At 50.8% G+C, this 26,549-nt stretch overlaps 1 protein-coding gene across 3 annotated transcripts; it reads left to right on the plus strand.

Moving 5' to 3' along the window:
• The first annotated feature begins 12 nt into the window (after positions 1-12).
• Positions 13-26,257, plus strand: ARMC6 (armadillo repeat containing 6). Of its 3 annotated transcripts, none has more exons than XM_029050504.1 (9): positions 40-126; positions 5,293-5,429; positions 7,311-7,487; positions 10,631-10,713; positions 14,786-15,359; positions 16,102-16,247; positions 18,231-18,362; positions 20,016-20,210; positions 25,243-26,257. In XM_029050504.1, exons 3-9 carry the CDS (start codon positions 7,367-7,369, stop codon positions 25,453-25,455), a joined length of 1,464 nt encoding a protein of 487 aa, XP_028906337.1. In that variant the 5' UTR covers positions 40-126; positions 5,293-5,429; positions 7,311-7,366; the 3' UTR covers positions 25,456-26,257. The 3 variants fall into 3 exon arrangements, with proteins under 3 accessions (XP_028906339.1, XP_028906337.1, XP_028906338.1); XM_029050505.1 differs by having other exon boundaries at positions 20,073-20,210; XM_029050506.1 differs by lacking the exon at positions 5,293-5,429 and having other exon boundaries at positions 13-126.
• The last annotated feature ends 292 nt before the right edge of the window (positions 26,258-26,549 follow it).

The following is a 26,549-nucleotide window of genomic DNA, read 5'->3' on the forward strand; positions in this document are numbered from 1 at the left end:
CGCCTGCGCGGGGCGACGTCGCCGTACGGTGGCCGCCGAGGGGCGGGCGAGGGCCAGGCGGAGAGAGACTTCCGAAGGACGGGGAAGAACCGGGCCGCGGCGGGAGCATCCCCCGGTCCCCGAGAGGTAGCCGGGGAGGAGCCCAAGGGGGCCGTCGTCGCCCCTCTTCCTGAGGCCGAGGGAGGGAGGGAGGGCGGGCACCGGCCCTTCGGGTGGGCGACGGTTTCCGCATCCGTCAAATGGAAGAGAGGGTGGGGACGGGGCTGTGACGGTCCCGTCCCAAGGCCGCGCAGCGTGGCTCAGTGGAAGGAGCCCGGGCTTGGGAGTCACAGGGCGTGGGTTCGGATCCCGCCGCCGCCACCTGTCAGCCGGGTGACTGGGGGCAAGTAACTTCACTTCTCTGGGCCTCAGTTCCCTCCTCTGCAAAATGGGGACTAAGACTGGGAGCCCCAAGTGGGACAGCCTGATTCCCCTCTATCCCCCCCAGTGCTCAGAATAGTGCTCGGCACATAGGAAGCGCCTATTTAAGAGAAGCAGCGTGGCTCAGTGGAAAGAGTGCGGGCTTGGGAGTCAGAGGTCGTGGGTTCGAATGCCGACTCCGCCACTTGTCAGCTGTGTGACTGTGACTGTGGGCAAGTCACTTTATTCATTCGATAGTATTTATTGAGCACTGTACTAAGCGCTTGGAATGGACAATTCGGCAACAGATAGAGACAATCCCTGCCCATTGACGGGCTCACAGTCTAATCGGGGGAGACAGACAAAAATAATAGCAATAAATAGAATCAAGGGGATGCACATCTCATTAACAAAATAAATAGGGTAATCAAAATATGAGCAAATGAGTACAGTGCTGAGGGGAAGGGAGAGGGGGCTTAGCTGAGGGGAGGTGGGGGGGCCAAAGAGGGAGCAGAGGGAAAAGGGGAAGTTCAGTCTGGGAAGGCCTCTTGGAGGAGGTGAGCTCTCAGTAGGGCTTTGAAGAGGGGAAGAGAGTTAGTTTGGCGGAGGAGAAGAGGGAGGGCATTCCGGGACAGTGGGAGGACGTGGGCCAGGGGTCGACGGCAGGACAGGCGTGAACGGGGGGCGGTGAGGAGGTGAGCGGCAGAGGAGCGGAGCGTGCGGGGTGGGCAGTGGAAAGAGAGAAGGGAGGAGAGGTAGGAGGGGGCAAGGGGATGGAGAGCCTTGTAGCCTAGAGTGAGAAGTTTTTGTTTCGTGCGGAGGTTGATGGGCAACCACTGGAGGTTTTTAAGGAGGAGAGTGACATGCCCAGAGCATTTCTGCAGGAAGATGAGCCAGGCAGCAGAGTGAAGAATAGACTGGAGCGGAGAGAGATGGGAAGAAGGGAGATCAGAGAGAAGGCTGACACGATAATCCAGCCTGGATATCATGAGAGCCCGTACCAGTGAGATAGCCGTTTGGGTGGAGGGGAAAGGGTGGATCTTGGTGCTATTATAAAGGTGAGACCGGCAGGCCTTGGTGACAGATCGGATGTGTGGGGTGAATGAGAGAGCTGAGGGAAGGATGACACTGATGTTGCGGGCTTGAGAGACGGGAAGGATGGTCGTGCCATCCACAGTGATAGGGAAGTCAGGGAGAGGACAGGGCTTGGGAGGGAAGATAAGGAGCTCAGTTTTGGTTATGTTGAGTTTTAGGTGGTGGGCAGACATCCAGGTGGAGACGTCCCGGAGGCAGGAGGAGAGACGAGCCTGAGGGAGGGGGAGAGAACAGGGGCGGAGATGTAGATTTGGGTGTCATCTGCCTAGAGATGATAGTGGAAGCTGTGAGAGGGAATGAGTGCACCAAGGGAGTGAGTGTAGATGGAGAACAGAAGAGGGCCAAGAACTGACCCTTGAGGAACCCCTACAGTTAGAGGATGGGAGGGGGAGGAGGAGCCCGCGAAGGAGACCGAGAATGACCGGCCAGAGAGATAAGAGGAGAACCAGGAGAGGACGGAGTCCACGAAGCCAAGGTGAGATAAGGTGTGGAGGGGAAGGAGATGGTCGACAGTGTCAAAGGCAGCTGAGAGGTCGAAGAGGATTAGGATAGAGTAGGAGCCATTGGATTTGGCAAGAAGGAGGTCACGGGTGACCTTTGAGAGAACAGTCTCGGTAGAGTGGAGGGGACGGAAGCCAGATCGGAGGGGGTCCCGGAGAGAATTGGAGTTAAGGAATTCTAGGCAGTGAGTGTAGACGACTAGGAGCTTGGAAAGGAAGCGTAGTAGGGAGATAGGGCAATAACTGGAAGGGGAAGTGGGGTCGAGAGAGGGTTTTTTTAGGATGGGGGAGATGCGGGCATGTTTGAAGGCAGAGGGGAAGAAACCATTGGAGAGTGAGTGGTTAAAGATAGAAGTTAAGGAGGAGAGGAGGGCAGGGGCGATGGTTTTTATAAGGTGGGCGGGAATGGGGTCCGAAGCACAAGTGGAGGGGGTGGCACTTATGAGGAGGGAGGAGATCTCCTCTGAGGATATTGCAGGGAAGGATGGGAAAGTAGGGGAGAGGGTTGGGGCAGGGGGAGGCGGGGGGGGGGGGTGACTTTGGGGAGCTCAGACCTTGATTGTGTTAATTTTCGTGATGAAATAGGTGGCCAGATCGTTTGGGGTGAGGGATGGGGGAGGGGGAAGAACAAGGGGCCCAAGGAGAGAATTAAAGGTCCGGAACAATCAGCGGGGGTGATGGGTATGGGTGTCAATGAGGGAAGAAAAGTAGTTTCGCCTGGTGGAGGAGAGGGCAGAATTGAGGCAGGAAAGGATAAATTTTCAATGGATAAGGTTGGCTTGGTGCTCGGACCTTCGCCAGCAGCTCTCAGCACCTCGAGTGTAGGAGCGAAGGAGGCGGACAGAGGCAGTGACCCAGGGCTGTGGGTTAGTGGAGCGAGAGCGGCTGAGGGAAAGGGCGCGAGTGAGTTGAGATGAGTAGAGAGGGTGGAGTTGAGAGTGGTAACCTGATCATCGAGAGTGGGAAGAGAGGACAGGGAGGCAAAGTGGGGAGAGATGCTTTTGGAGAGACGGATGGGAGCAAGAGAGCGGAGGTCTCTGTAGGGGAGTAATACAGATTTGTGGGGGGAGAGAGTGTGAGAGAGGAGGCACATGAGAAGGTTATGGTCTGAGAGGGGGATTTCAGAGGTGGTGAGGGAGGAGATAGTGCAGCGGTAGGAGATGATGAGATCGAGGGTGTGACCAAGTCGCTGAGTGGGCGAGGTATGGTGGAGCAGGAGGTCTGCAGAGTTGAGGAGCGATAGCAGGTGGGCGGCAGCGGAGTCACCAGGTACATCCATGTGGATGTTGAGTCAGAAGTCGTGGGTTTGAATTCCGGCTCTGCCACCCGTCAGCTGTGTGACTGTGGGCAAGTCACTTCACTTCTCTGCGCTTCAGTTCCCTCATCTGCAAAATGGGGATGAAGACTGTGAGCCTCATGTGGGACAACCTGATCACTTTGTTTCCCCCCCAGCGCTTAGAACAGTGTTCTGCACATAGTAAGCGCTTAACAAATACCATTATTATTATTATTATTATTAAGGGTGGGAGGCGCCTGGCTAAATCGAGCTGCCTGCTTAGAAGATGGAAGGACCACTGAAATGGTACCCACAGATGAATGCACTGCTTGGCGGAAGATGCTAAAAAAGACACTCCCGAAGGGGTTGGATAAATTCACAGACGAGCCCATAGACGAAACCGTTTAGACTGTGAGCCCGTCATTGGGCAAGGATCGTCTCTATCTGTTGCCCAATTGTCCACTCCGAGCGCTTAGTACAGCGCCCTGCACACAGTAACCGCTCAATAAATACCATCGAATGAACTGTAAGCTCGCTGTGAGCAGGGAATGTGTCTGCTCTACTTTTAGGTTGTGCTCTCCCAGCCGCTTAGTACAGTGCTCTGTACACAGTGAGCGCTCGATAAATACGATTGATTGAGAGGGCCGTGGAGGATTACTATAGGCAAAGTTCATTCACTCATTCGATCTTATTTATTGAGCGCTTAGTGTGTGCACTGTACTAAGCACAGGGAAAGTACAGTTCAGCAGCAAAGAGAGACGATCCCTAACCAACAACGGGCTCACAGTCTAGAAGGGAGGAGATAGGCATCAAAACAAGTAAGCAGGCATCAATAGCATCAATATAAACAGAATTATGGATATTTATACATCATTAATAAAGTTAATAGAATAATAAGTATGTCCATATATACACAAGTGCTGTGGGGAGAGGGGTAGAGCAGAGGGAGGGAGTTGGGGCGATGGGGAGGAGGAGCAGAGGAAGCCCAAAAGTGAGGGACCCCCCCCCCCCCGACTGTAAGCTCATTATGGGCAGAGAATGTAGCTACCAATTATATTGTAATATCCCAACCACTTAGTACAGTGCTCTGCACGCAGTAAGCGCCCAGTAAATACGATTGATTGGAGCCACACCATTTATTGAGGGCAATATACTAGTAGTCACTTGGAAACATGCATTAGAAGTAAAAGAGCTAGTCCCTTGAGACGAAAAGGGGAGGCAGGAGGCCACCCAATACCGTGTAAACAAAAGATAGATGAATAAATATTGTTTAAAGAAGCATTTAAAAATCTACTCTAAATGATTAAAAAATAAATGTATGAATAAACAGATACTCACATGAGTGCTCAGTTGGCTGACGGGGTAGCGTGACCAGCAGGTTGAGAGGTTAATCGGGGAATACCTCTTGGAGGAAGTGACTTTTTATAATAATAATATTGGTGGTATTTGTTAAGTGCCTACTATGTACCAAGCACTGTTCTCAGCGCTGGGGTAGATTCAAGGTGGACAGGTTGTCCCACGTGGGGCTCGGAGTCTTAATCTCCATTTTACAAATGAGGTAACTGAGGCCCAGAGAAGTTAAGCGATTTCTCCAAAGTCACATGGGGGACAAGTGGCGGAGCCGGGATTAGAACCCAAGACCTCTGACGCCCAAGCCCGGGCTCCTTCCACTGAGCCACGCTGCTTCTCTTATGAGGGCGTGAAGTAGAGGAGGGCTACAATTTAAGGGTGAGGAGATTTCCTGCAGGGAGAAAGACATTAGCAATTCAGTAATATTGAATTGTTGTTCACCAAATCCTGTTAACCATTGAAGGTGGTAAGTCTTAGGTTTGTTTTTTTTTCAACAAACAGCATTTCCTTCCACATCAGGAGATAAGCGTATGGGATTCGTCATCCCAGGAAGTTTAATATATCAAAAACATTGACATGTTCAAGAGAAGTTTGGGTAAATTAATGAATGAGAGGTCCAAAATGGGTGAGTAAGGGGGAAAAGATGGTAAATGATGGTACTTCCCAAAATAGGAGGATGTATGGCAAGGAGATCAGCCATCCCGTGGCTCCACCAACCATCCCGTCGTCACTCTCCGAGGCAAAGCGTTAAGCTGATGGGCCGTGTCCCCGACCCAGAAGTGGCGTCGCAGACAGTATTATGTTCTGATGTAAGAATCTGAATGGATTTTTGCCAGCTGCTTAATTGCCATTGCAGTTCCAGCTTTGTTTTCAACCCAACAGATTGCTTGACTGCGATAATATACTCAGTTCTCCTGTAACGTGGGGATTACGTTCCTGATGAAGCTGCTGTTAAGGAAAACTTACACTATAGTATGGATTTCATACTACTCAACCATTTTTCTCTACTTCACATTCTTAAATGATTATGGCTTTTTTTTTTTGTACTATGAGCTAGACAGCGGGGTAGATACAAGTTATGAGATCGGATAATAATAGTAATGGCATTTAAGTGTTTAATATTGATTCATTCAGTCATATTTATTGAGCGCTTGCTGTGTGCAGAGCACTCTACTAAGCTCTTGGAAAATACAATTTGGCAACAGAAACGATCCCTACCCAACAGCGGGCTCACAGTGTAGAAGCGGTGGGGGACAGGCAACAAAACAAAACAAGTAGACAAGCATCAGTAGCATCAAAATAAATAAATAGAATTGTAGATATATGCATGTCATTCATAAAATAAGTAGGATAATAATTCTATAATAATAATTCTATAATAGTAAAAATAGAATAATGACCCCACGTCTTATATCCTCACTAGCAAATCGTAATATTTCCGTGGAGGTTTTTCAGGTGAAACTTCCACGCTAAGCACTGGGATAGATACAAGTTCGTGAGTCTCACATGCTCAGTAGGAGAGAGAACAGGTATGGAATCTCCATTTTGCAGATGAGGGGACTGAGGCACAGAGAAGGCAAGAGACTTGCCCAGTGTCAAGCGGCAGGTAAGTGGTGGAGCCGGGATTAGAACCCAGGTCCTTGGACTCCCAGGCCCGTGCTCTTTCCACTAAACCATGCTGCCTCTCGTATCCATCTGGATAGATGGGCGTTTCTAGAGGAATATTCCCTCCGTGACAGTTCTCTATCCAAAACTCCTCATACAGATCCACACTTCCGGAAGAACGGTGTATACCTTTGTCATTCGGCTAAGCCCCCTTTCCCTCTGCTCCTCCCCCCTCCCTTCCCCTCCCCTCAGCACCGTGCTCATTTCTATATATGTTTATTACCCTATTTATTTTGTTAATGAGGTGTGCATCCCCTTGATTCTATTTATCGTGATCATGTTGTCTTGTTTTTGTCCGTCCGTCTCCCCCGATTAGACTGTGAGCCCGTCATTGGGCAGGGATTGTCTCTATCTGTTGCCGAATTGTATACTCCAAGCGCTCTGCACATAGTAAGCGCTCCATAATTACTATTGAATGAACGGATGAATGAATTGGGCATAGTTCACCTTCCTAAACACAGAATTGCCTTGCCCAGCCAAGGTCTGTGGTGTATACTTCTGTATGTCTGCACCATGGCGGGTCCCGAAGTATATGCAGCCTGACAGTTGATGGCAAAGGATGCTTTGGCATTCACAGCCTGGGCACCGGACTTCTCTGGGGTCTCTGAGAATGGCAATGGGAGGTCAGAGATAGGAGAGGTGGAAAAATCTGAAATACTCTCTCTGCTATCAAGGCGACATACCGGAACCTTGATATCTGGTTCCAGGACAGAAATAGTGGTGTGAGTTTTTCCTCATGATAAGGTGTGCCTTCACAGCTCATACACTTTTAATATTAAATTGATACTAAGCACACTCTTTGCCCTATGTAGCCAGGAAGTTTCACCTGAAAAACCTCCATGGAAATGCTCCGGTTTGCCAGTGAGGATACAAGACGCAAGACGTGGGAATGATTATTCTATTTTGATCGTTATAGAATTATTATTATAGAATGGAATTATTATTCTGTTAGGTAAACATACCTGCTTCTTTTCCCGGCAGCTGCAAAAGGCACGCGACCTGTTGTGTGTATTTAAAATTTTCAGTTCGGGAGGCCCCGGCTGAAGAAGCGAACCGGCCTGGTTCCGACAGGACGGCGAAAATGGCTTTGAGACGAATCACTCAGGAGACCTTTGATGGTGTAGTGCGAGAAAACATCACAGAGTTTGAAATGGACCCAGACGAAGCTCTGAAAGAAGCCATCGAGCAGTTTGAATCCCAAGGTACCGCAGCTTCATTTGGGCCTGCGGTTCTGAGGTCAGACGAGCTGGCTACCCATTCACCTTTAAATGTATAAAAATAGGCTTTCTCCCCTCTTTCGCCAACCACCCGACGGTCTAATAATTACAGTATCTGTTTTGCGCCTACTGTGTGCCAACCGCTGGGGTAGATAGAGTACAATCAGATTGGACACAGTCTCTGTCCGCCACAGGGCTCATAGTCTAAGGGAGAAGGAGAACGGCTACTCAATCTCCATTTTACAGATGGGGAAATTGAGGCACAGTGAGGTTAAATGATTTACCCGAGATCACCCAGCAGGCGAGTGGCAGAGCCGAGATAAGAACCCAAGTCGTCATCATCGTCAGTGGTATTTATTGAGCGCTCATCATGTGCAGAACATTGTACTAAGCACTTTAGAGAGTATAATACAAGAGTTGGTGGACACATTCCCTGCCCTAAACAAGCTTACATTCTCCTGATTCCCAACCTCGTGCTGCTTCTAAGCTTCATGTATGCTTAGACGTGAACCACCTGGGCTCCTCACCTTATGAATAGTTTCATCATCAAATTGAAATATTGAAATTAAAAATTGAAGATTCCCTTCTTAGACGAAGGTCTGTCCTGCCTTCTCTTTCACTCTAGTTTATGGAGACAGATCCTCCATAGCGTGGATTAGTGGAAAAAGCCCAGGCTTGGGAGTCAGAGGTCGCGGGTTCTAATGCCGGCTCTGATTTCGAGCAAGTCATTGAATTTTTCTGTGCCTCAGTTACCTCGTCTGTAAAATGGGGATTAAGACTGCGAGCCCCATGTGGGACAAACTGACTACTTTGTATCTGCCCCAGTGCTTAGAACAGTGCTTGGCACATAGTAAGTGCTTAACAAATACAAGCATTATTATTGTTATCAATGACCACCACCACTGCCTGTTTACTTGTTTTGATGTCAGTCTCCCCTCTTCTAGACAGTAAGTCTGGTGTAGGCAGGGATCATCTCTATTGCTGAATTGTACTTCCCAAGCGCTTAATAGAGTGCTCTGCACACAGTAAGTGCTTGATAAATACGATTGAATGAATGAATGAATTAGGATTGTAATTATTATTAATAATAATAATAATAATAATGTTGGTATTTAAGTGCTTACTATGTGCAGAGCACTGTTCTAAGCGCTGGGTGAGATACAGAGTAATCAGATTGTCCCACGTGAGGCTCACGGTCTTCATTCCCATTTTACAGATGAGGTAACTGAGGCCCAGAGAAGTGAAGTGACTTGCCCTCAATCACACAGCTGCCAAGTGGCAGAGCCAGGATTCGAACCCATGACCTCTGACTCCCAAGACCGAGCTCTTTCCACTGAGCTATGCTGCTTCTAATCAGTCAGTGGCACTTATTGAGCACTTACTATGGACAGAGCCCTGTACTAAGCGCTAAGTACACTAAAATAGCGGTGGTAGATGTAATTCCTACCCACCAGGAGCTTACAGTCTATGGGGGGATTCGTTCAGTTGTATTTATTGAACACTTACTGTGCAGAGAGCACTGTAATAATAATGTTGGTATTTGTTAAGTGCTTACTATGTGCAGAACACTGTTCTAAGCGCTGGGGGAGATACAGGGTCATCAGGTTGTCCCACGTGAGGCTCACAGTTAATCCCCATTTTACAGATGAGGTAACTGAGGCACAGAGAAGTTAAGTGACTTGCCCACAGTCACACAGCTGACAAGTGGCAGAGCTGGGATTCGAACTCATGACCTCTGACTCCCAAGCCCAGACTCTTTCCACTAAGCCATGCTGCTTCTCTAAATGCTAAATACTAAATGCTTGGGCGAGTACAACAGCAAAATAGACACAGTCTCTGTCCACTACGAACTTTTACAGTCTGATGGGGGAATAGGCTGGGTTGAGTCTCAAAGTCCTTAAGGAATACACAGCCAAGTGCATTGGGTGGATAGGGGAAATATTAGCCTGTGAATTGCCTCGCAATTTCCCTGTGGGCACAGATTGTGCCTTCTACCTCTCTTGTGCTCTCCCAAGTGCATAGTATAGTTCTCTGCGTACGCTAAGCCCTCAGTAAGCACTATTGTTTGAGTGAACGATTGACTGAAAAAGAGAGAACATCTTTCTAAATGCCTGCCGATGGAAACATCTGAGTAAGGAGCGAAGACCTTTTCCCCATCTGATTGTCTCTCGTTTAAATCAGTTGAATTAGAAGTAGTGCCATGATTCTTATAGCTAATTAGTTGATTTCTGGATGCTCCCTAGCAGCCAGAGAAATCTGTTGCTTATGCAGAGAGCAGCGTGGAAACAGCACGGTCTAGTGGGTAGAGCACGGGCCTGGGGGTCAGAAGGACCTGGGTTCTAATCCCAGTTCTGCCACTTGTCTGCTGTATGACTTGGGACAAGTTGCTTCACTTCTCTGTGCCTCAGTGACCCATCTGTAGAATGGGGATTGAGACCGTGAGCCCCATGTGGGACAGGGACTGGGTCCAAATTGATTAGATTGTATCTATCCCAGCACTTGGAATAGTGCCTGGCACATAGTGAGTGCTTAATAAATACCATAATAAAAAAAAGAAAGAAAGATCAGGGTACTTGCAATTTGTTCCTTTTGAGCATTGAAACCTGACTGAATAGTTAGTTTTTCCGAACAGTAATAATAATAACTGTGGTGTTTGTTAAGCACTTACTATGTGCCAGGAACTGTACTAAGCACCGGGGTGGATACAAGCAAATCAGGTTGGACACAATCCCTGTCCCACATGGGGCTCACAGTCTTAATCCCCATTTTACAGATGAGAAAGTGAGGCCCAGAGAAGCAAAGTGACTTGCTCAGGGTCACACGGCAGACTAGTGGCAGAGCCGGGATTAGAACCCATGACCTTCCGACCCCCAGGCCCGTGCTCTAGCCACTACACCATGCTGCTTCTCTGAACTGCACTCAGCTTGGAACTGGTCCTCCAACGTAACAGGAAAACGTGGGGTTTAAGCGCCGGGGATGTTGTCAGCGACTCTAGAATGCGACTCACTGGTCAGTCTCCCCATCAGTTTGGACTCGCTTGGACAAATAACTCTTTGAGATGGATTCTAAGGATCCTCAATCCGAGACCGTGCTCTCACTTTCATCTCCTGTTCGTTGTCCTCCCGTAGGTGTTGATCTGAGTAACATCGTGAAAGCTGTTCGGAAACCCGCCGCCGATGGTGCCCAGGAGCAAAAACATGATATTTTACAGGTAGAAGTCAGTTGTTCGTGTTGCAGGGAGCTCTAAAGTCATCCTTCGTTGTATTCATTCATTCATTCAATAGTATTTATTGAGCGCTTACTATGTGCAGAGCACTGTACTAAGCGCTTGGAATGTACAAATCGGTAACAGATAGAGACAGTCCCTGCCCTTTGATGGGTTTACAGTCTAATCTGGGGAGAAGGACAGACAAGAACAATAGCAATAAATAGAATCGGGGGGATGAACAACTCATTAAAACAATAGCAAATAAATAGAATCAAGACGATGTACATCACATTAACAAAATAAATAGGGTAATGAAAATATATACAGTTGAGCAGACGGGTACAGTGCTGAGGGGATGGGAAGGGAGAGGAGCAGAGGGAAATGGGGGGAAAAGAGAGTTTAGCTGCAGAGAGGTGAAGGGGGGTGGTAGAGGGAGTAAAGGGAGAAGGGGAGCTCAGTCTGGGAAGGCCTCTTGGAGGAGGTGAGCTGTAAGTAGGGTTTTGAAGAGGGGAAGAAAATTAGTTTGGTGGAGGTGAGGAGGGAGGGCATTCCAGGACGGCGGGAGGGCGTGGCCCAGGGGTCAACGGCAGGATAGGCATATAGAGTAGGAGCCATTGGATTTGGCAAGAAGGAGGTCATGGGTGACCTTAGAGAGAGCAGTCTCGGTAGAGTGGAGGGGACGGAAGCCAGATTAGAGGGGGTCCAGGAGAGAATGGGAGTTAAGGAATTGTAAGCAGCGAGTGTAGACGACTTGTTCTAGGATCTTGGAAAAGAAGGGTAGTGGGGAGATAGGGCGGTAACTGGAAGGGGAAGTTGGGGTCGAGAGAGGGTTTTTTTAGGATGGGGGAGACGCGGGCATGTTTGAGGGCAGAGGGGAAGAAGCCATTGGAGAGTGAGCGGTTAAAGATAGAAGTTAAGGAGGGGAGGAGGGCAGGGGCGATGGTTTTTATAAGGTGAGCGGGAATTGGGTCCGAGGCACAAGTGGAGGGGGTGGTACTTGCGAGGAGAGAGGAGATCTCCTCTGATGATACTGTAGGGAAGGATGGGAAAGTAGGGGAGAGGGTTGGAGTGGGGGGAGGCAGGAGGGGGAAGGGTGACTTTGGGGAGTTCAGACCTGATTGTGTTAATTTTCGTGATGAAGTAGGTGGCCAGATCACTGGGGGAGAGGAATGGGGGAGGGGGAGGAACAGGGGGCCTAAGGAGAGAGTTAAAGGTCCAGAATAATTGGCGGGGGTGATGGGCATGGGTGTCGATGAGGGAGGCGAAGAAGTTTTGCCTGGTGGAGGAGAGGGCAGAGTTAAGGCAGGAAAGGATAAACTTGCAATGGATAAGGTTGGCTTGGTGCTTGGACCTTCGCCAGCAGCGCTCGGCAGCCCGAGCATAGGAGCGTAGGAGGCGGACAGAGGCGGTGACCCAGGGCTGTGGGTTAGTGGAGCGAGAGCAGCAGAGGGAAGGGAGGGCGAGAGAGTTGAGATGAGTAGAGAGGGTGGAGTTGAGCGCGGTGACCTGATCATCGAGAGTGGGAAGAGAGGACGGGGGGCAAGGTGGGAAGAGATGCTTTTGGAGAGATGGATGGGATCAAGAGAGTGGAGGTCTCTGTGGGGGAGTAGCAAAGATTTGTGGGGGGAGGGAGTGTGTGAGATGAGGCAGGTGAGAAGGTTATGGTCCGAGAGAGGGATTTCAGATTTGGTGAGGGAGGAGGTAGTGCAGCGGTAGGAGATGACGAGATCGAGGGTATGACCGAGTTGGTGAGTGGGCGAGGTATGGTGAAGCAGGAGGTCAGCAGAGGCGAGGAGCAATAGCAGGCGGGCAGCAGAGGAGTCACCGGGTACATCCGTGTGGATGTTGAAGTCTCTGAGGATCAGAGTGGGGAGAGAGGAGAGAAGGAAGGTGAGAAAGGGGTCTAGGTGGTTGAAGAAGTCGGAGGTGGGACCAGGAGGGTGATAGATGACGGCTACAAGTATCTGGAGGGGGTGGTAGAGGCGATAGAGGTGGTAGAGGTGGTATTCTGCGCAGCCAGGAAAGGGAGAAAAGGTATCAGATCCTCATTTTTGCAGATGAGGGAACTGAAGCACAGAGAAGTTAAGTGAGTTGCCCAAGGTAACGCAGGAGGGAAGTGGCAAAGCCGGGATTAGAACCCGGAACCTCTGACTCCCAAGGGAAGGCCAAGTCAAGCTCTCTCCTGCACCACAGGACTTTATCCCCGGGTTGCCCTTGGCCATGCTCAGGATCCCAGCCAGGGGTCCTGGCCCCGAGGCTGTGGCTGCATAGTCAGTCGGTCGATCAGTCAGTCGTATTTATTGAGCACTTCCTCTATGCAGAGCACTGTATTAAGCACTCGGGAGAGTACAGCATAACAGTAAATAGACACATTCCCTGCCTACAATGAGTTTACAGTCTTGAGGGGGACTCTAGTCAATGAATCAATCTAGTCTTTGAACCTCTCAAAAGACTCCCACCCCCCACGGCATTCACACCCTTGCCTCCACCCAGTCCTCTTGCAGGAACTTGCCGATACTGGTAGCTTTCTTGCAGAATCCCCAGAAGAAAATTGGGCCCTCAGCATCCTGATGATCCCCCAGCCCCTGCCTGATCCCAATTAATTGGTGGTGTTCATTCGGTGGACCAAGTACGGGCTTGGGAGACAGAGGCCATGGGTTCTAATCCCGGCTCCGCCACTTGTCAGCTGTGTGACTCCGGACAAGTCACTTCTCGGTGCCTCGGTTACCGTAAAATGGGGATTAAGACTGTGAGCTCCATGTGGGACAACCTGATTACCTTGTATCGCCCCACCCCCCCAGTGCTTAGAACAGTGCCTGGCACATAGTAAGCGCTTAACAAATGCCATCATTATTATTATCGAGCGCTTACTGTGTGCAGAGCACTTGGGAGAGACCAATACAGTAGAGTTGGGAGATATGTTCCCTGCCCACAAGGAGCTCACAGTTTAGCGGGGGAGATAGACATTACAATAAATTATTGATAGCTCCAGGTACTCTTTCCCCAGCTCCCTGGGTCGGCAGTCTCAGATGATGATGATAATTATAAAAATAATAAGTGGTATCTGTAAAGTGCTTACTACGTGCCAGGCACTGTACTGAGCGCTGGGGTGGATACAAGCAAATGGGGTTGGACATAGTCCCTGTCCCGTATGGGGCTCACGGTCTCAGTCCCCATTTTACAGACAAGGGAAATGAGGCAAAGAGAAGTGAAGTGACTTGCCCAAGGTCACACAGGCAGATAGGCGGGAGAACCGGGATTAGAACCCACGATCTTCTGACTCCTCTAGGCCACAGTGCTACCAACTGCTTACTTTGTGCCAAGCATTGTGCTGAGCACTGAGTAGGTGCAAGGTAATCAAGTCAGACACAGTCCCCGTTCCTCTCAGGACCCACAGTCTAGAAGGGTGGGCGAGCAGATATTAATAATAATAATAATAATGATGATGGTATTTGTTAAGCGCTTAGAACAGTGCTCAGCGCTTAGAACAGTGCTCAGCGCTTAGAACAGTGCTCGGCACATAGTAAGCGCTTAACAAATACCAACATTTACAATGTGCAGAGCACTGTTCTAAGCGCTGGGGTAGATACAGGGTCATCAGGTTGTCCCCCGTGAGGGTCACAGTCTTCATCCCCATTTTACAGATGAGGGAACTGAGGCACAGAGAAGTGAAGTGACTTGCCCACAGTCACACAGCTGCCAAGTGGCAGAGCCGGAATTCGAACCCGTGACCTCTGACTCCCAAGACCGTGCTCGGTCCACTGAGCCACGCTGCTTCACCATTGAATCCGCATTTTGCAGCTGAGGAAACTGAGGCACTCAGAGGTTAAGTAACTTGCCTAAGGCGCAGCCTGCTCCTTCCAGGTTCCCAGAGAGGCACTCACATCCCTCTTCTGTCGGAGCAGCTCGCCGGGGGTAACGCCAAGCTATACTTTCCAACCGGTTTCCAGTCCCCCCCTTCCTCAGATGGAAAGTTCCCTCTGCTTTGAACGCAAGGGGCTGGGAAGAGATTGGAAGAACCCAGGTTCCGGAAGAGCGCCTCTCTCCCGCTCAATGTCACGTGTGTGTTTTGCAGATACTTGACGAACTCCAGAAATCCGTGGACTCTTCGGCTCCCCTGGAGCTGGCCGAGCACCTCGTCCGCTTCAGTGACCGATGCAAGCAGCAGACGGCCGCCCGTTTCCTGGCTGCCCAGAAAGGCGCTTACCCCATCGTGCTGGCCGCCTGCCAGCTGGCCGCCTCGGAGGGCCGGGGGCTCTTGCCGAAGGCCCTCGGTGCCCTGTCTGCCCTGACCGACGGTCAGCCAGACCTCCTGGAGCCCGAGGGGCTGCAGCTGCTGGTGGCCACGTTGAAGGAGAACGTAGACGATGCCGAAGTGACCTCCGTCGGACTCCGCTGCGTCCGTCACGTAAGTCTGAAGCACGAGCGGAACCGGCAGGACCTGGTGAAGGCCGGGGTCCTGCCGCTGCTGACTGGGGCCATCGAGAGGCACGGCCGCCGAGCGGAGGTGATCAGAGAGGCCTGCTCGACCCTCAGGATCATGACGTTCGACGACGATATCCGAGTGACCTTCGGCCACGCTCACGATCACGCCAAGATGATCGTGCGGGAGAACAGCGGCTTGAAGGTTCTCATCGAAGCAGCCAAAGGTGGGGTCTGAATTTGGGTCGATTCTTCAGGTCGATCCCGTTGGGCCGTTGAGGCGTTTCAGACGGGGTAGCCCTGGGTGGACGGGAGGAGGTTCACTGGTGCGCCGAGTCTCACGTCGGCCCCCGGATCTTCGTGGCCCAGGTGTCCAGCCCGTCTGGATTCTAATCCGGAAGGACCCTCTGACCTAGTGGGAAAAAACACCGGGCCTGGGAGTCAGAGGAGCTGGGTTCAAATCTGGGGACTGTGTGAAGGCAGGGACTGTGCCTGACTCGATTATTATTAACTAATAATAATACTTGTGGTATTTGTTAAGTGCCAGGCACCGGACTGAGCGATCGGGTGGATACAAGCAAATTGGGTTGGACACAGTCCCTGTCCCACGTGGGGCTCACGGTCTCAATCCGCATTTTACAGATGAGGTAACTGAGACCCAGAGAAGTAAAGTGATGTGAGCGGGGTCACACAGCAGATGTGTGGCAGAGCCAGGATTAGAACCCGTGACCTTCCGACTCCCAGGCCCTGGCTCTGTCCACTGCACCGTGATCATCGTGTACCTATCCCAGTGCTTAATACAGTGCTTGCTCACAGTAAGCACTTCTTATTTATTATCATTATTATTACCCCTTGGCTCTCTGTGGAGGCAACCTGTCTGGTGAGGCCCTAAGTTAAGATTCTTCCAGAAGCTTTCCCCTCCACCTCTCGCACCATCCCCGAGACTACTTCTCTCCTTCCCTCCTGCAGCATTCCCAGGTGACACCGCGGTTCTCAGCGAACTCTGTGGCACCCTGTCGCGCCTGGCTGTCCGAAACGAGTTCTGTCAGGAGATCGTGGACCTGGGAGGCCTCAGTTTCATGTTGACGCTCCTGGCGGACTGCATCGACCATCAGGTAGGGCGATTCCATTCACAGTGGGTCGGAAGACCTGTCGAAGGCCTTGATAAATTCATCCTGCTGACCTGGATGTTCACCAGCGGCACCTGGTGTGCTGCCCAGAGGAGAAATGGGAAAGTCCCTCTAGAACCAATAGCAGAAATGATCCAGTTTGGTCATTCATTTGGTCATCTTTATTGAGCGCTTACCGTGTGCAGGACACCGTACTGAGCGCTTGGGAGAGTACAGTATAGCAGTAAACGGACACATTCCCCGCCCACCACAAGCTTACAGTCTAGATGGGGGGGGACATTAATATAAATAAATCGATTACAGATCTGTACGTAAGTTCTAGGAGGCCGGGGAGCCTGGGGGGGCGAATAAAGGGAGCAAGTCAGGGCACTGTAGACTCCTGAAAAGTGTGGTCCAACTCTCTGTCAGTTCTTCTTATCCCTCTCCACCCCACGGTCTTACAGTCTAGATGGAGGGGACATTAATATAAATAAATCGATTACAGATCTGTACGTAAGTTCTAGGGGGCTGGGCAGCCGGGGGGGGAGGGGGCCGAATAAAGGGAGCAAGTCAGGGCGCCGTAGACTCCTGTGAAGTGTGGTCCAACTCAATGTCAGTTCTTCTTATCCCTCTCCACCCCACGGTCTGTTCCCGTTCACTCTGTCCCTTACCCCTCAGTTGGCTCAGAATTACAGCCTTTGGGCTCCTGCTGAGCTGGGACATCTGGGACAACCTGATTGCCCTGAAATAATAATAATAATAATGATGGTATTTGTTAAGCACTTACTATGTGCAGAGCACTGTTCTAAGCGCTGGGGTAGATACAGGGTCATCCGATTGTCCCACGTGGGGCTCACATTTTTTAATCCCCATTTTTACAGATGAGGTAACTGAGGCACAGAGAAGTTAAATGAATTGCCCATGGTCACACAGCAGACAAGTGGCGGAGCAGGGATTAGAACCCACATCCTCAGACTCCCAAGCCCGGGCTCTTTCCACTAAGCCACGCTACCCCAGCGCTTAGAATAGTACTTGGCACATAGTAAGCGCCTCACAGGTACCACGGTTATTCAGCGCTTCGAACGGTGCTTGGCGCACAGTCAGCGCTCAACAGATACCGTCGTTATTTTTACTGTTAGCTGTTATATGAACAAAATAGGATTTAAACACTGGGGAGGCAGTGACTCATGGTACATGGGGAAGCAGCATGGCTCAGTGGAAAGAGCCCGGGCTTGGGAGTCAGAAGTCATGGGTTCGAATCCCGGCTCTGCTACTTGTCAGCTGTGTGACTTTGGGCAAGTCACTTAACTTCCCTGTGCCTCAGTTACCTCATCTGTAAAAGGGGGGTTAAAACTGTGAGCCCCACGTGGGACAACCTGATCACCTTGTATCCCCCAGCGCTTAGAACAGTGCTTTGCACATAGTAAATGCTTAACAAATACCACCATTATTATGTGCTGCCGTTTTCATCTCTTGTGTCCCTGCGGGTATTAGAACCTTTCACCCCACCCCTTTCTCCTGGCCCCAGGACCGAGCCGAATGGTGAAAATTAAAACTCAGATCCAGTTGGTTAAATGGACCTGTCGGCCCCAAGGGAGGTGGCGGGGGGCGGGGAGTGGAAAAGGGAAGGCGGGCCTGGGAGATTGGGGAATTGAGTCTCACATTTTCTTCACTGGGAAGAGGGAGTTGGTAGAGAGTGACTTGTCCATGGAGGCCGGAAGGAAGGCAAAAAAGCCGAAAGCGGTGCTAGGGTAGGGCGGCGGGCGACCGTCCTCGTATTCTTTCGGAAACCGGGGTAGTAGAGCTGGAGTGACCCAGAGGGCGCGGCGATCCCCGGGGCCGTCACCCTCCCTCTTCCCTGGCCTCCGCCTTCCTTCGCCCTCCGGCCCCTCCCAAGCCCAAGTCACTCTGGCGAGAGGGAACCCCTGGGGACCGGGTTCAGCGAGGGTCCAGCCGATATCTTTGCTTCGCTCCGTTGGCCAAACGCAGGACTTGGTGAAGCAGGTGCTGAGTGCCCTCCGGGCCATCGCGGGCAACGACGAGGTGAAGGACGCCATCGTCAGCGCGGGCGGGACGCACCTCATTGTTCTGGCCATGACCCGCCATCTCGCCAGTCCCCAGGTAACAGCCCTGAGAGCAATTACCTCTGGCTCAGCCTTTCCCCAGCGTTTAGCGCAGTGCTCTGCACACAGTAAGCACTCAGTAAATACCCCTGGTTGAGTCATTCGTTCATTCATGGTGGGAAGTCCCTGGCAGGCTAGGGGATCAGCGTGGTCTAGTGCTATCTGTTGCCCGAATTGTACTTCCCAAGCGCTGAGTATTCATTCATTCAATAGTATTTATTGAGCACTTACTATGTGCACAGTGCTCTGCCCACCGTAAGCGCTCAATGAATACAATCGAATGAATGAATGAATGGATAAAGCGCTGAATTGTACTTCCGAAGCGCTTACTGCAGTGCTCTGCACACAGCGCTCAATAAATACGACCGAATGAACAGAAGGAGGAGGACCTGGACTCTAATCCCGGCTCCGCCGCTTGTCTGCCGTGTGACTTTGGGCAAGTCACTTCACTTCTCTGTGCCTCAGTTACCTCAGCTGTAAAGTGGGAATTCATTCATTCGGTAGTATTTATTGAGCGCTTACCGTGTGCGGAGCACCGTATTAAGCGCTTGGGAAGTACAGTTCGGCAACAGATAGAGACAATCCCTACCCAACAACGGGCTCACGGTCTAGAATTGACTGTGAGCCCCCCGGGGGACAGGGTCTGTGTCCAACCTGATTCACTTATGAACATATCTGTAATTTGTGTATTTATATTAATGTCTGTCTCCCCACCTCTAGACTTTAAGCTCATTGTGGGCAGGGGATGTGTCTGTTTTTGTTGTATTGTACTCTCCCAAGCGCTTAATACAGTGCTCTGAATTCAGTAAGCACTCAGTAAATACGATTGAATGAGTGAGTGAATGAACTTGTATCTACGCCAGTGCTCAGTACAGTGCCTGGCACGTAGTAAGCACTTAACAAATACCGTAAGGAAGGAAGGACAGGCTACTAGAGAAAAAGCGTAGCGATACAGAGCCCATCTTGGACTGTAAACCAGATGTGAGGTGGGGAATGCGTATGAACCGGTTATGGACCCCTGCTTTTGGTGCGGGGCTTTGACATATAGTAAATCAATCAACCGATCAATGGTATTTATTGAGCGCTGACTGTGGGCAGAGCGCTGTACTTAGAGCTTGGGAGAGTACAATATAACAGACACATTCCCTGCCCACAATGAGCTCACAGTCTAGAGGGGGAGACAGACATTAATACAAATAGATAAAGAAATTACAGATAGATTCATAAGTGTCTGGGGCTGCGAGGGAGGATGAATAAAGGCAGCAAGTCAGGGTGCTGTGGAGCTGAGGGTAGGGTGAATTTCCAGTGCTTAATAAAGATTATTCATGTTATTGTTATCATCTGACCACGATATGTCCTTTTCCTTGAAAGTTCAGTCGAACCTACAGGATTATCGGATCAGTCTTGGGCTTGAGTTAACAGAGTGATTGTTTTGACCCTGTGATCGGTCCAGGAATGATTGGAGCCACTGGTTTCCTCACTCGTTTCCTTCTCAGGGTTGCTCACAGAGTCAAAAGACCGAGCCTCTCAGCTAGAAATTGGGGTGTGAAATTGGGACTGGAAAGAGAGGGTAGGTTGGGTCTGTCCACCCATGGCTGAAAGCTAGTGGTGGCATTGATCTTTCCTTCCGGGGCTTGTTTTGAAATTAAAGTGGCCTTGCTTGTCCCCTGGGCCTATACACGCCTCCCCCGCGTCCCTCCGCCGTCAGATTTGCGAGCAAAGCTGCGGGGCCCTGTGCATGCTGGCCCTGCGCAAACCTGAGAACAGCAGAGTGATCGTGGAAGGTGGAGGGGCCTCGGCGACGCTGCAAGCCATGAAGTTGCACCCAAAGGAAGTCACCGTGCAGGTAAGTGGTCAGTCACTTTCCCCTCCCCCATGTCGCGTCCCTGTCTGCACTGCTAAGCTTCTGCTCTGACCGCTGCCTCTGCCTTTCTCCTTTGGGTGTGTGTGTATAGGAGGGGAGGGGGGCAGTGTTTGTTAGGCACTTACTATGTTCCAGGAACCGTACTAAGCATCGGCAGAGATACGAGATAGGTCGGACACAGTCCGTGTCCCCTGTGGGGCTCCCGGTACCAGCCCCCGTTTTGCGGATGAGGTAACTGAGGCGCAGAGAAATGAAGTGACTTGCCCAAGGTCACACAGCAGACAAGTGGCGAAGCCAGGATTAAAACTCGGGTCCTTCTGACTCCTGTCTTGTGTCAGATTGGATCAGTGGGGATGGCTTTGGAGGCAGCACTTCTGTCCTGGGCTGATGGTACTCCGTGCCTCGAATCCTTATTCCTGACGTTGGACATTGTGCCCAGGGATAGAACAGAAGGCCTGAGAGCCTTGATCCTTAGAGAATGGGAGCGGGATTAGCCCAGACATGTAGCAGTCAGCAATAATATCGTCTCCTCCTTAGATCCCAGGGAAGCCTAAGGAATTCTTTTCAGTCATTCATTTGTTCATTCCTTCAATAGTATGTATCAAGTACCTATTAAACACCGGGAGAGATTCACAGATGAGCATTAGCCATGGCCCCTGGCTCCTGAAGGGCTCACAGTCTCAGAAGATGGGCCAAGAGAGATCCGGGAGGCAAGGATTGAAATAGCAAAAACAACAAAACGTAAAAAAAACCAAACCCAAAATTGAGAGCAACAGAACGTGGCGGTTCAAGAGCAGAGTTTCAGGGTCTTAACCGCTCAGGTCGGGCCATTCGGAGCACAACAGTCAGTCAGTCGTATTTATTGAGTGCTTACCGTGTGCAGAGCACTGTACTAAGCGCTTGGGAGAGTACAGTATAACACTCATAGCCACCCTGCACAGCCTCCCAGCGTTCTGAAAGTTGGGACTATACACCGCCGTCACTTCAATCATTTCCACTCTGTCTAGCACGGAGCAGGCACAGCGGGTTTCTCAGGGAGTGATAATAATAATAATTATGGTGTTTTATTATAATTAATAATTTATTATAATTAATAATTATGCCAGACACATAGTAAGTGCTGGGGTGGACACAGGTAAATCAGGTTGGACACAGTCCCTGTCCCACGTGGGGCTCACGGTCTCAATCCCTGTCTTACAGATGAGGTAACTGAGGCCCAAGGAAGTGAAGTGACCTGCTCAAGGTCACACAGGAGACAAGTGGCAGAGCTGGGATTAGAACCCATGGCCTTCTGACTCCCAAGCCTGCACTCAAGCCACTACGCCATGCTGCTTCTCACGAGTTGTTAGGTTTGGGCAGCCCCTGGGAGATTTTATTCTCTGGACCGTTAAAACAGCCGCTTTGCCGGCCTCCTGGCTCGCCCACAATAGGAGAAGGTGTGGTTTGTTGGTATTTGCCTGACCAGATGCCTCTCTACATTCCAGTCAAGCCTGGTTTGACTTATAGGTGTAAGAGTCATTTTTCTCAAATGGAAATCTGACGGTGCCACTCTCGTCCTCCAAAGCCTACAGTGGTTCCCCCTTGCTGCTTGCAAAGCAAAAGCTAATAATAATTGTGGTATTTGTTAAGCGCTTACTGCGTGCCAGACACCGTACTAAGCTCTCGGGTAGATAGAAGGTAATTGGGTTGGACACAGTCTCCGTCCCACGTGGGGCTCACAGTCTTAATCCCCATTTTACAGATGAGGTAACTGAGGCATAGAGAAGTGAAGTGGCTTGCCCAAGGTCACACAGCAGATAGGTGGCGGAGCCGGGATTAGAACGCTGGTCTTTCGGACGCCCAGGCCCGGGCCCTGTCCACGGAGCCACACTGCTTCTCGAGAAGACACATGACGGTTGGCTTCTTGCTGGCTCCCCTCTTCTCAGCGGCCCAGCCCACTTTCCTCCCTTCCCCCCGTCGCCCCCCAGGCTTATTCTTTCTGCTCCCCACAAGCCAACCTGCTCACCCACCCCCAAGCCATTACACCCGTCACTCCTTCCCCAGATGCCTCCCCCTCCCCTACTTGGTCTAAACACATCCCTTCGAAGCTCCACTACCAACACTTCCTCCAAGAAAGCGTTGTTACAGATTAATCCCTCCACTACCCGGTCATGCCATCTGCATCGCATTTCCCAGTATTTATGTATCTCTCTGCTCATCTTGCATCCACCTCACCGTTATTCACATTTTTCCAGATAGGCCCCTGGCACTTGTTCTGTTGGCTAATTGGGATGCCTGTTCCAGTTTGCTTGCCTTCCCACCTTGGATTGTAAACCAGGGGAGATAATGAGCAAGCTAGCGTAGAGGGGCAAGAGGAGGAATGAGAGAGCAAGCCCAGGCTTCAGGAGGAGGGATAGGGAGGGATGCTGGATGTCCTCCTAGATACTGACTCTTCATTCGTGCCGGAGTGTTTACCGAGGTCTCTGCAGAGGAAGCCGTGCACCTGCTACTCAACGATAGGCTCATAATAATAATAATGATCATTATTATGGTATGTGATAAGCGCTTACTATATGTCGAGCACTGTACTAAGCACTAGGGAGGATACAAACAAATTAGGTTGGACACAGTCCTCGTCCCATGTGGGGCTCACAGTCTCAATCCCCATTTTCCAGATGAGATAACTGAGGCCCAGAGAAGTGAAGCGACTTGCCCAAACTCACATAGCAGACGTGGTGGAGCTGGGATTAGAACCCATGGACCTCTGACTGCCAGGCCCATGCTCTATCCACTAGGCCATGCTCCTCCTCTGCCCCCTCAGCTTCCGCCGATCCCCCCTCCTCCAGAACTTGCTAGTGTTCTTCCTGTTTAATTCCTCTCAGCGCCTTGTTTTTACTGGTATTTACTAAGTGCCGAAAGCTGCATTAGATAAGCAGCGTGGCTCAGCGGAAAGAGCGTGGGCTTCAGAGTCAGAGGTCATGGGTTGGACTCCCGGCTCTGCCACTTGGCAGCTGGGTGACTGTGGGCAAGTCACTTCACTTTTCTGTGCCTCAGTTACCTCATCTGGAAAATGGGGATTAAGTGTGAGCCTCACGTGGGACAACCTGATTACCCCGTATCTACTCCAGCGCTTAGAACAGCGCTCTGCACGTAGTAAGCGCTTAACAAATACCAACATTATTATTATTATTATAATCAGGCTGAGGACACAGACTTTGTCCCATTTAGGGCCTCACGATTAACGAGTCCTGTCATCCCCATTTTACAGATGAGGACACTAAGACTCAGAGAGGTTATGTGACTTCCCCGAGGTCACAGAGCAAGCCAGGGGCAGAGCCGAGATTAGAACCCAGGTCTCCTGACTCCCCACTCCACGGTCTTTCCATTAGACTGCTCTGCCACCTAACAGTAATCATCATCATCGTCACTCTGGCATTTGTGAAGTGCTTACTGTGGGCTAAGTGCTGGGGTAGCTACAGTGCAATCAGATGAGTCACAGCTCCTGTCCCACTTGGGGCTTCCAATCTAACGGGAGCAGCATTGCTTAGGGGAAAGAGCCCGCGCTTGGGAGTCACAGGATGTGGGTTCTAATCCCGGCTCTGCCACTTGTCTGCTGTGTGACCATGGACAAGTCACTTAGCTTCTCTGTACCTCAGTTCCCTCCTCTGTAAAATGGGGATGAAGACTGGGAGCCCCGCGTGGGACAACCTGATCACCTTGTATCTACCCCAGGGCTTAGAACAGTGGTTGGCACATAGTAAAAAAAAAAAAAATGTTGGTATTTGTTAAGCGCTTACTATGTGCCGAGCACTGTTCTAAGCGCTGGGGTAGACATAGGGGAATCAGGTTGTCCCACGTGGGGCTCACAGTCTTAATCCCCATTTTACAGATGAGGGAACTGAGGCACAGAGAAGTTAAGTGACTTGCCCACAGTCACACAGCCGACAAGTGGCAGAGCTGGGATTCGAACTCATGAGCCCTGACTCCAAAGCCCGTGCTCTTTCCACGGAGCCACGCTGCTTCTCTAAGCACTTAACAAGTACAATTATTATAATAATAATTATTATAGGGGAGGGAGAACAGGTAGAAGTAATAATAGTATTTATTAAGCACTTAGTGTGTGCAGAGCATTGTATTTAAAGCACTGGGAGAGAATTCCCAGGGGGAAATTAGACACAGCCATCCTATTCAGTGCCCTGCCCTGAGTAAGCATTCAGAAACTACCCTTGATGATAAACTGGGAAAGGGCCATAGAGTATCCAGGCCCATATAATTCCTTTCTTCCTAGTAAAGCCTGCTTTGCTCCTCCCAACTAGAAGTGACATTTATTATTATTATTATTATCATTATTATTAAGTTGGTATTTGTTAAGCGCTTACTATGTGCGGAGCACCGTTCTAAGAGCTGGGGGAGATACAGGGTCATCAGGTTGTCCCACGTGAGGCTCACAGTCTCCATCCCCATTTGACAGATGAGGTCACTGAGGCACAGAAAAGTTAAGTGACTTGCCCACAGTCACACAGCTGACAAGTGGTGGATCTGGGATTCGAACCCATGACCTCTGACTCCCAAGCCCGGGCTCTTTCCACTTTGCCTCGCCGCTTCTCTAGACCGGAAGCTCCTTTTGAGCAGGGAAGGCGTCTACTAATTCTGTTGTAATAATAATAATGATTGTGGCATTTGTTGAGCACCTACTTTGTAGCAGACGCTGGTACTAAGCGCTAGGGTGGAGAGAAGCAAATCGGGTTAGACAGAGTCCCCGTCCCACAGGGGGCTCCCAGTCTCATTCCCCATTTTCCAGATGAGGTAACTGAGGCCCAGAGAAGTGAAGTGACTTGCTCAAGGTCACCCAGCAGACAGGTGGGGGAGCCGGGATTAGCACCCACGACCTTGTGATTCCCAGGCCCCTGCCCTGTCCACTACGCTGTGCTGCTTCTCTACCCTCCCAAAGCACTTAGCACGGCGCCCCGCACACCGTAAGCACCCAGCAAATACGATCGCTCGGTCGACTGATTGATTTCCTCTCTTCCCCCAGAAACAAGCCTGCATGTTGATCCGCAACCTCGTCGCCCGAACCCAGGGCTTTTCCCGGCCCATTCTGGACATGGGGGCGGAGGTGCTCATTGCCAGAGCCCGGGCCACCCACCGGGACTGTGATGACGTGGGCAAAGCTGCTCTCCGGGATCTAGGTTGCCAGGTTGAGCTGCAGGAGCTCTGGACGGGCCAGAAGGGAAGCCTGGCTCAGTGATCCGTTACCCCGGCAACCAGCTAACCTGCCCCCCTCCTCCCCCCCCCCCAACGGGAGAACAAACAGGAGCGGTTCATCTGGAACTGCGGCTCTGGGCTTTCCAGGACCCCGGGGAGGAGGAGGAGCAGGGGACGCCGCCATCCGCCTGACCCGACGCAGACCCAGCCCCTCTATCTCAAATCCACCTCCGCCAAGAATGAGGGGGTCTGAGCGGCCTCGACCCCATCCCCTTGGGTTGCCCCGCCAGTATCCCGAACGCTCTGAGTGGTTCTGTCTCGTCTGCTTAGGATTCTCCGTAGCTGGTCTCTTCCTTCCCCTCTTGAGTGCCGTAGCTCTACCTAGTCCGTGTGGCTTAGATGAACAAGGGTCGTGCGTGGAAATAAATGCCTCAGCGGGAAGGGTCTTTGCAGTTTAAAATCTATTCTCTCCAGGTCTGCGCGTGGAAACGTGGGAGTCGAATAGTTGGGAAAATCCTGCGGGAGACTCCACTGGAAAATTCTAGTCACAGTGCAGTTGACCCTTTCCCCATGATGAGGCCTTCTTTAAGGCTCAACAGTAACAGCCTTCACCTTGAAGTCTTAAATAGTAGTAGAAATGTATCCGCCTGATATTTCCTTCCCTCCCCCTTCTCCTTTCCTCCTCTCAGTCAATTTGTACCCCTTGACAGGTCAACTCCTTTGTAAAGTTGGTCCCTGGCTCTGTAACCCATTGGCAAGAATTCTTTCCCATTGTGTTCCCCCGAAGGCGTAACCCTCATTCTCACCTTTGAAAAAATAAATAAATTGTGGATTGAAGTGTGTCAGTGTTCTAGCACACCCAGACGTTTCTTCCGACCTTGACCTTGCATTTTGAGAGGAACCAGGTGAGGCCTGCCCCTGTCTCTCTCCCTGTCTTTCCGTGAGATGTCCAATGTCCTGTTCTGAATCTCATCTTATAGTTGGCATTCATTCATTCAATAGTATTTATTGAGCGCTTACTATGTGCAGAGCACTGTTCTAAGCATTTGGAATGTACAATTCGGCAACAGAGACAATCCCTGCCCGATGACGGGCTCGCCACCACAGGGGAGACACACTGATTCCCTTGCAGAAGAA

The sequence above is a fragment of the Ornithorhynchus anatinus genome, chromosome X1 (genome assembly GCF_004115215.2).
Source record: "Ornithorhynchus anatinus isolate Pmale09 chromosome X1, mOrnAna1.pri.v4, whole genome shotgun sequence".
Lineage (NCBI taxonomy): Eukaryota > Metazoa > Chordata > Mammalia > Monotremata > Ornithorhynchidae > Ornithorhynchus > Ornithorhynchus anatinus.

Excerpts from the sequence above, each read along its gene's own strand:
- ARMC6 (XM_029050506.1), top strand. The coding sequence starts at position 7,367 with ATGGCTTTGAGACGAATCACTCAGGAGACCTTTGATGGTGTAGTGCGA. Across the intron at positions 15,360-16,101 it reads TCTCATCGAAGCAGCCAAAG|CATTCCCAGGTGACACCGCG; the intron begins GTGGGGTCTGAA and ends TCCCTCCTGCAG. Across the intron at positions 18,363-20,015 it reads GCCATCTCGCCAGTCCCCAG|TGGCCTTGCTTGTCCCCTGG; the intron begins GTAACAGCCCTG and ends TTGAAATTAAAG.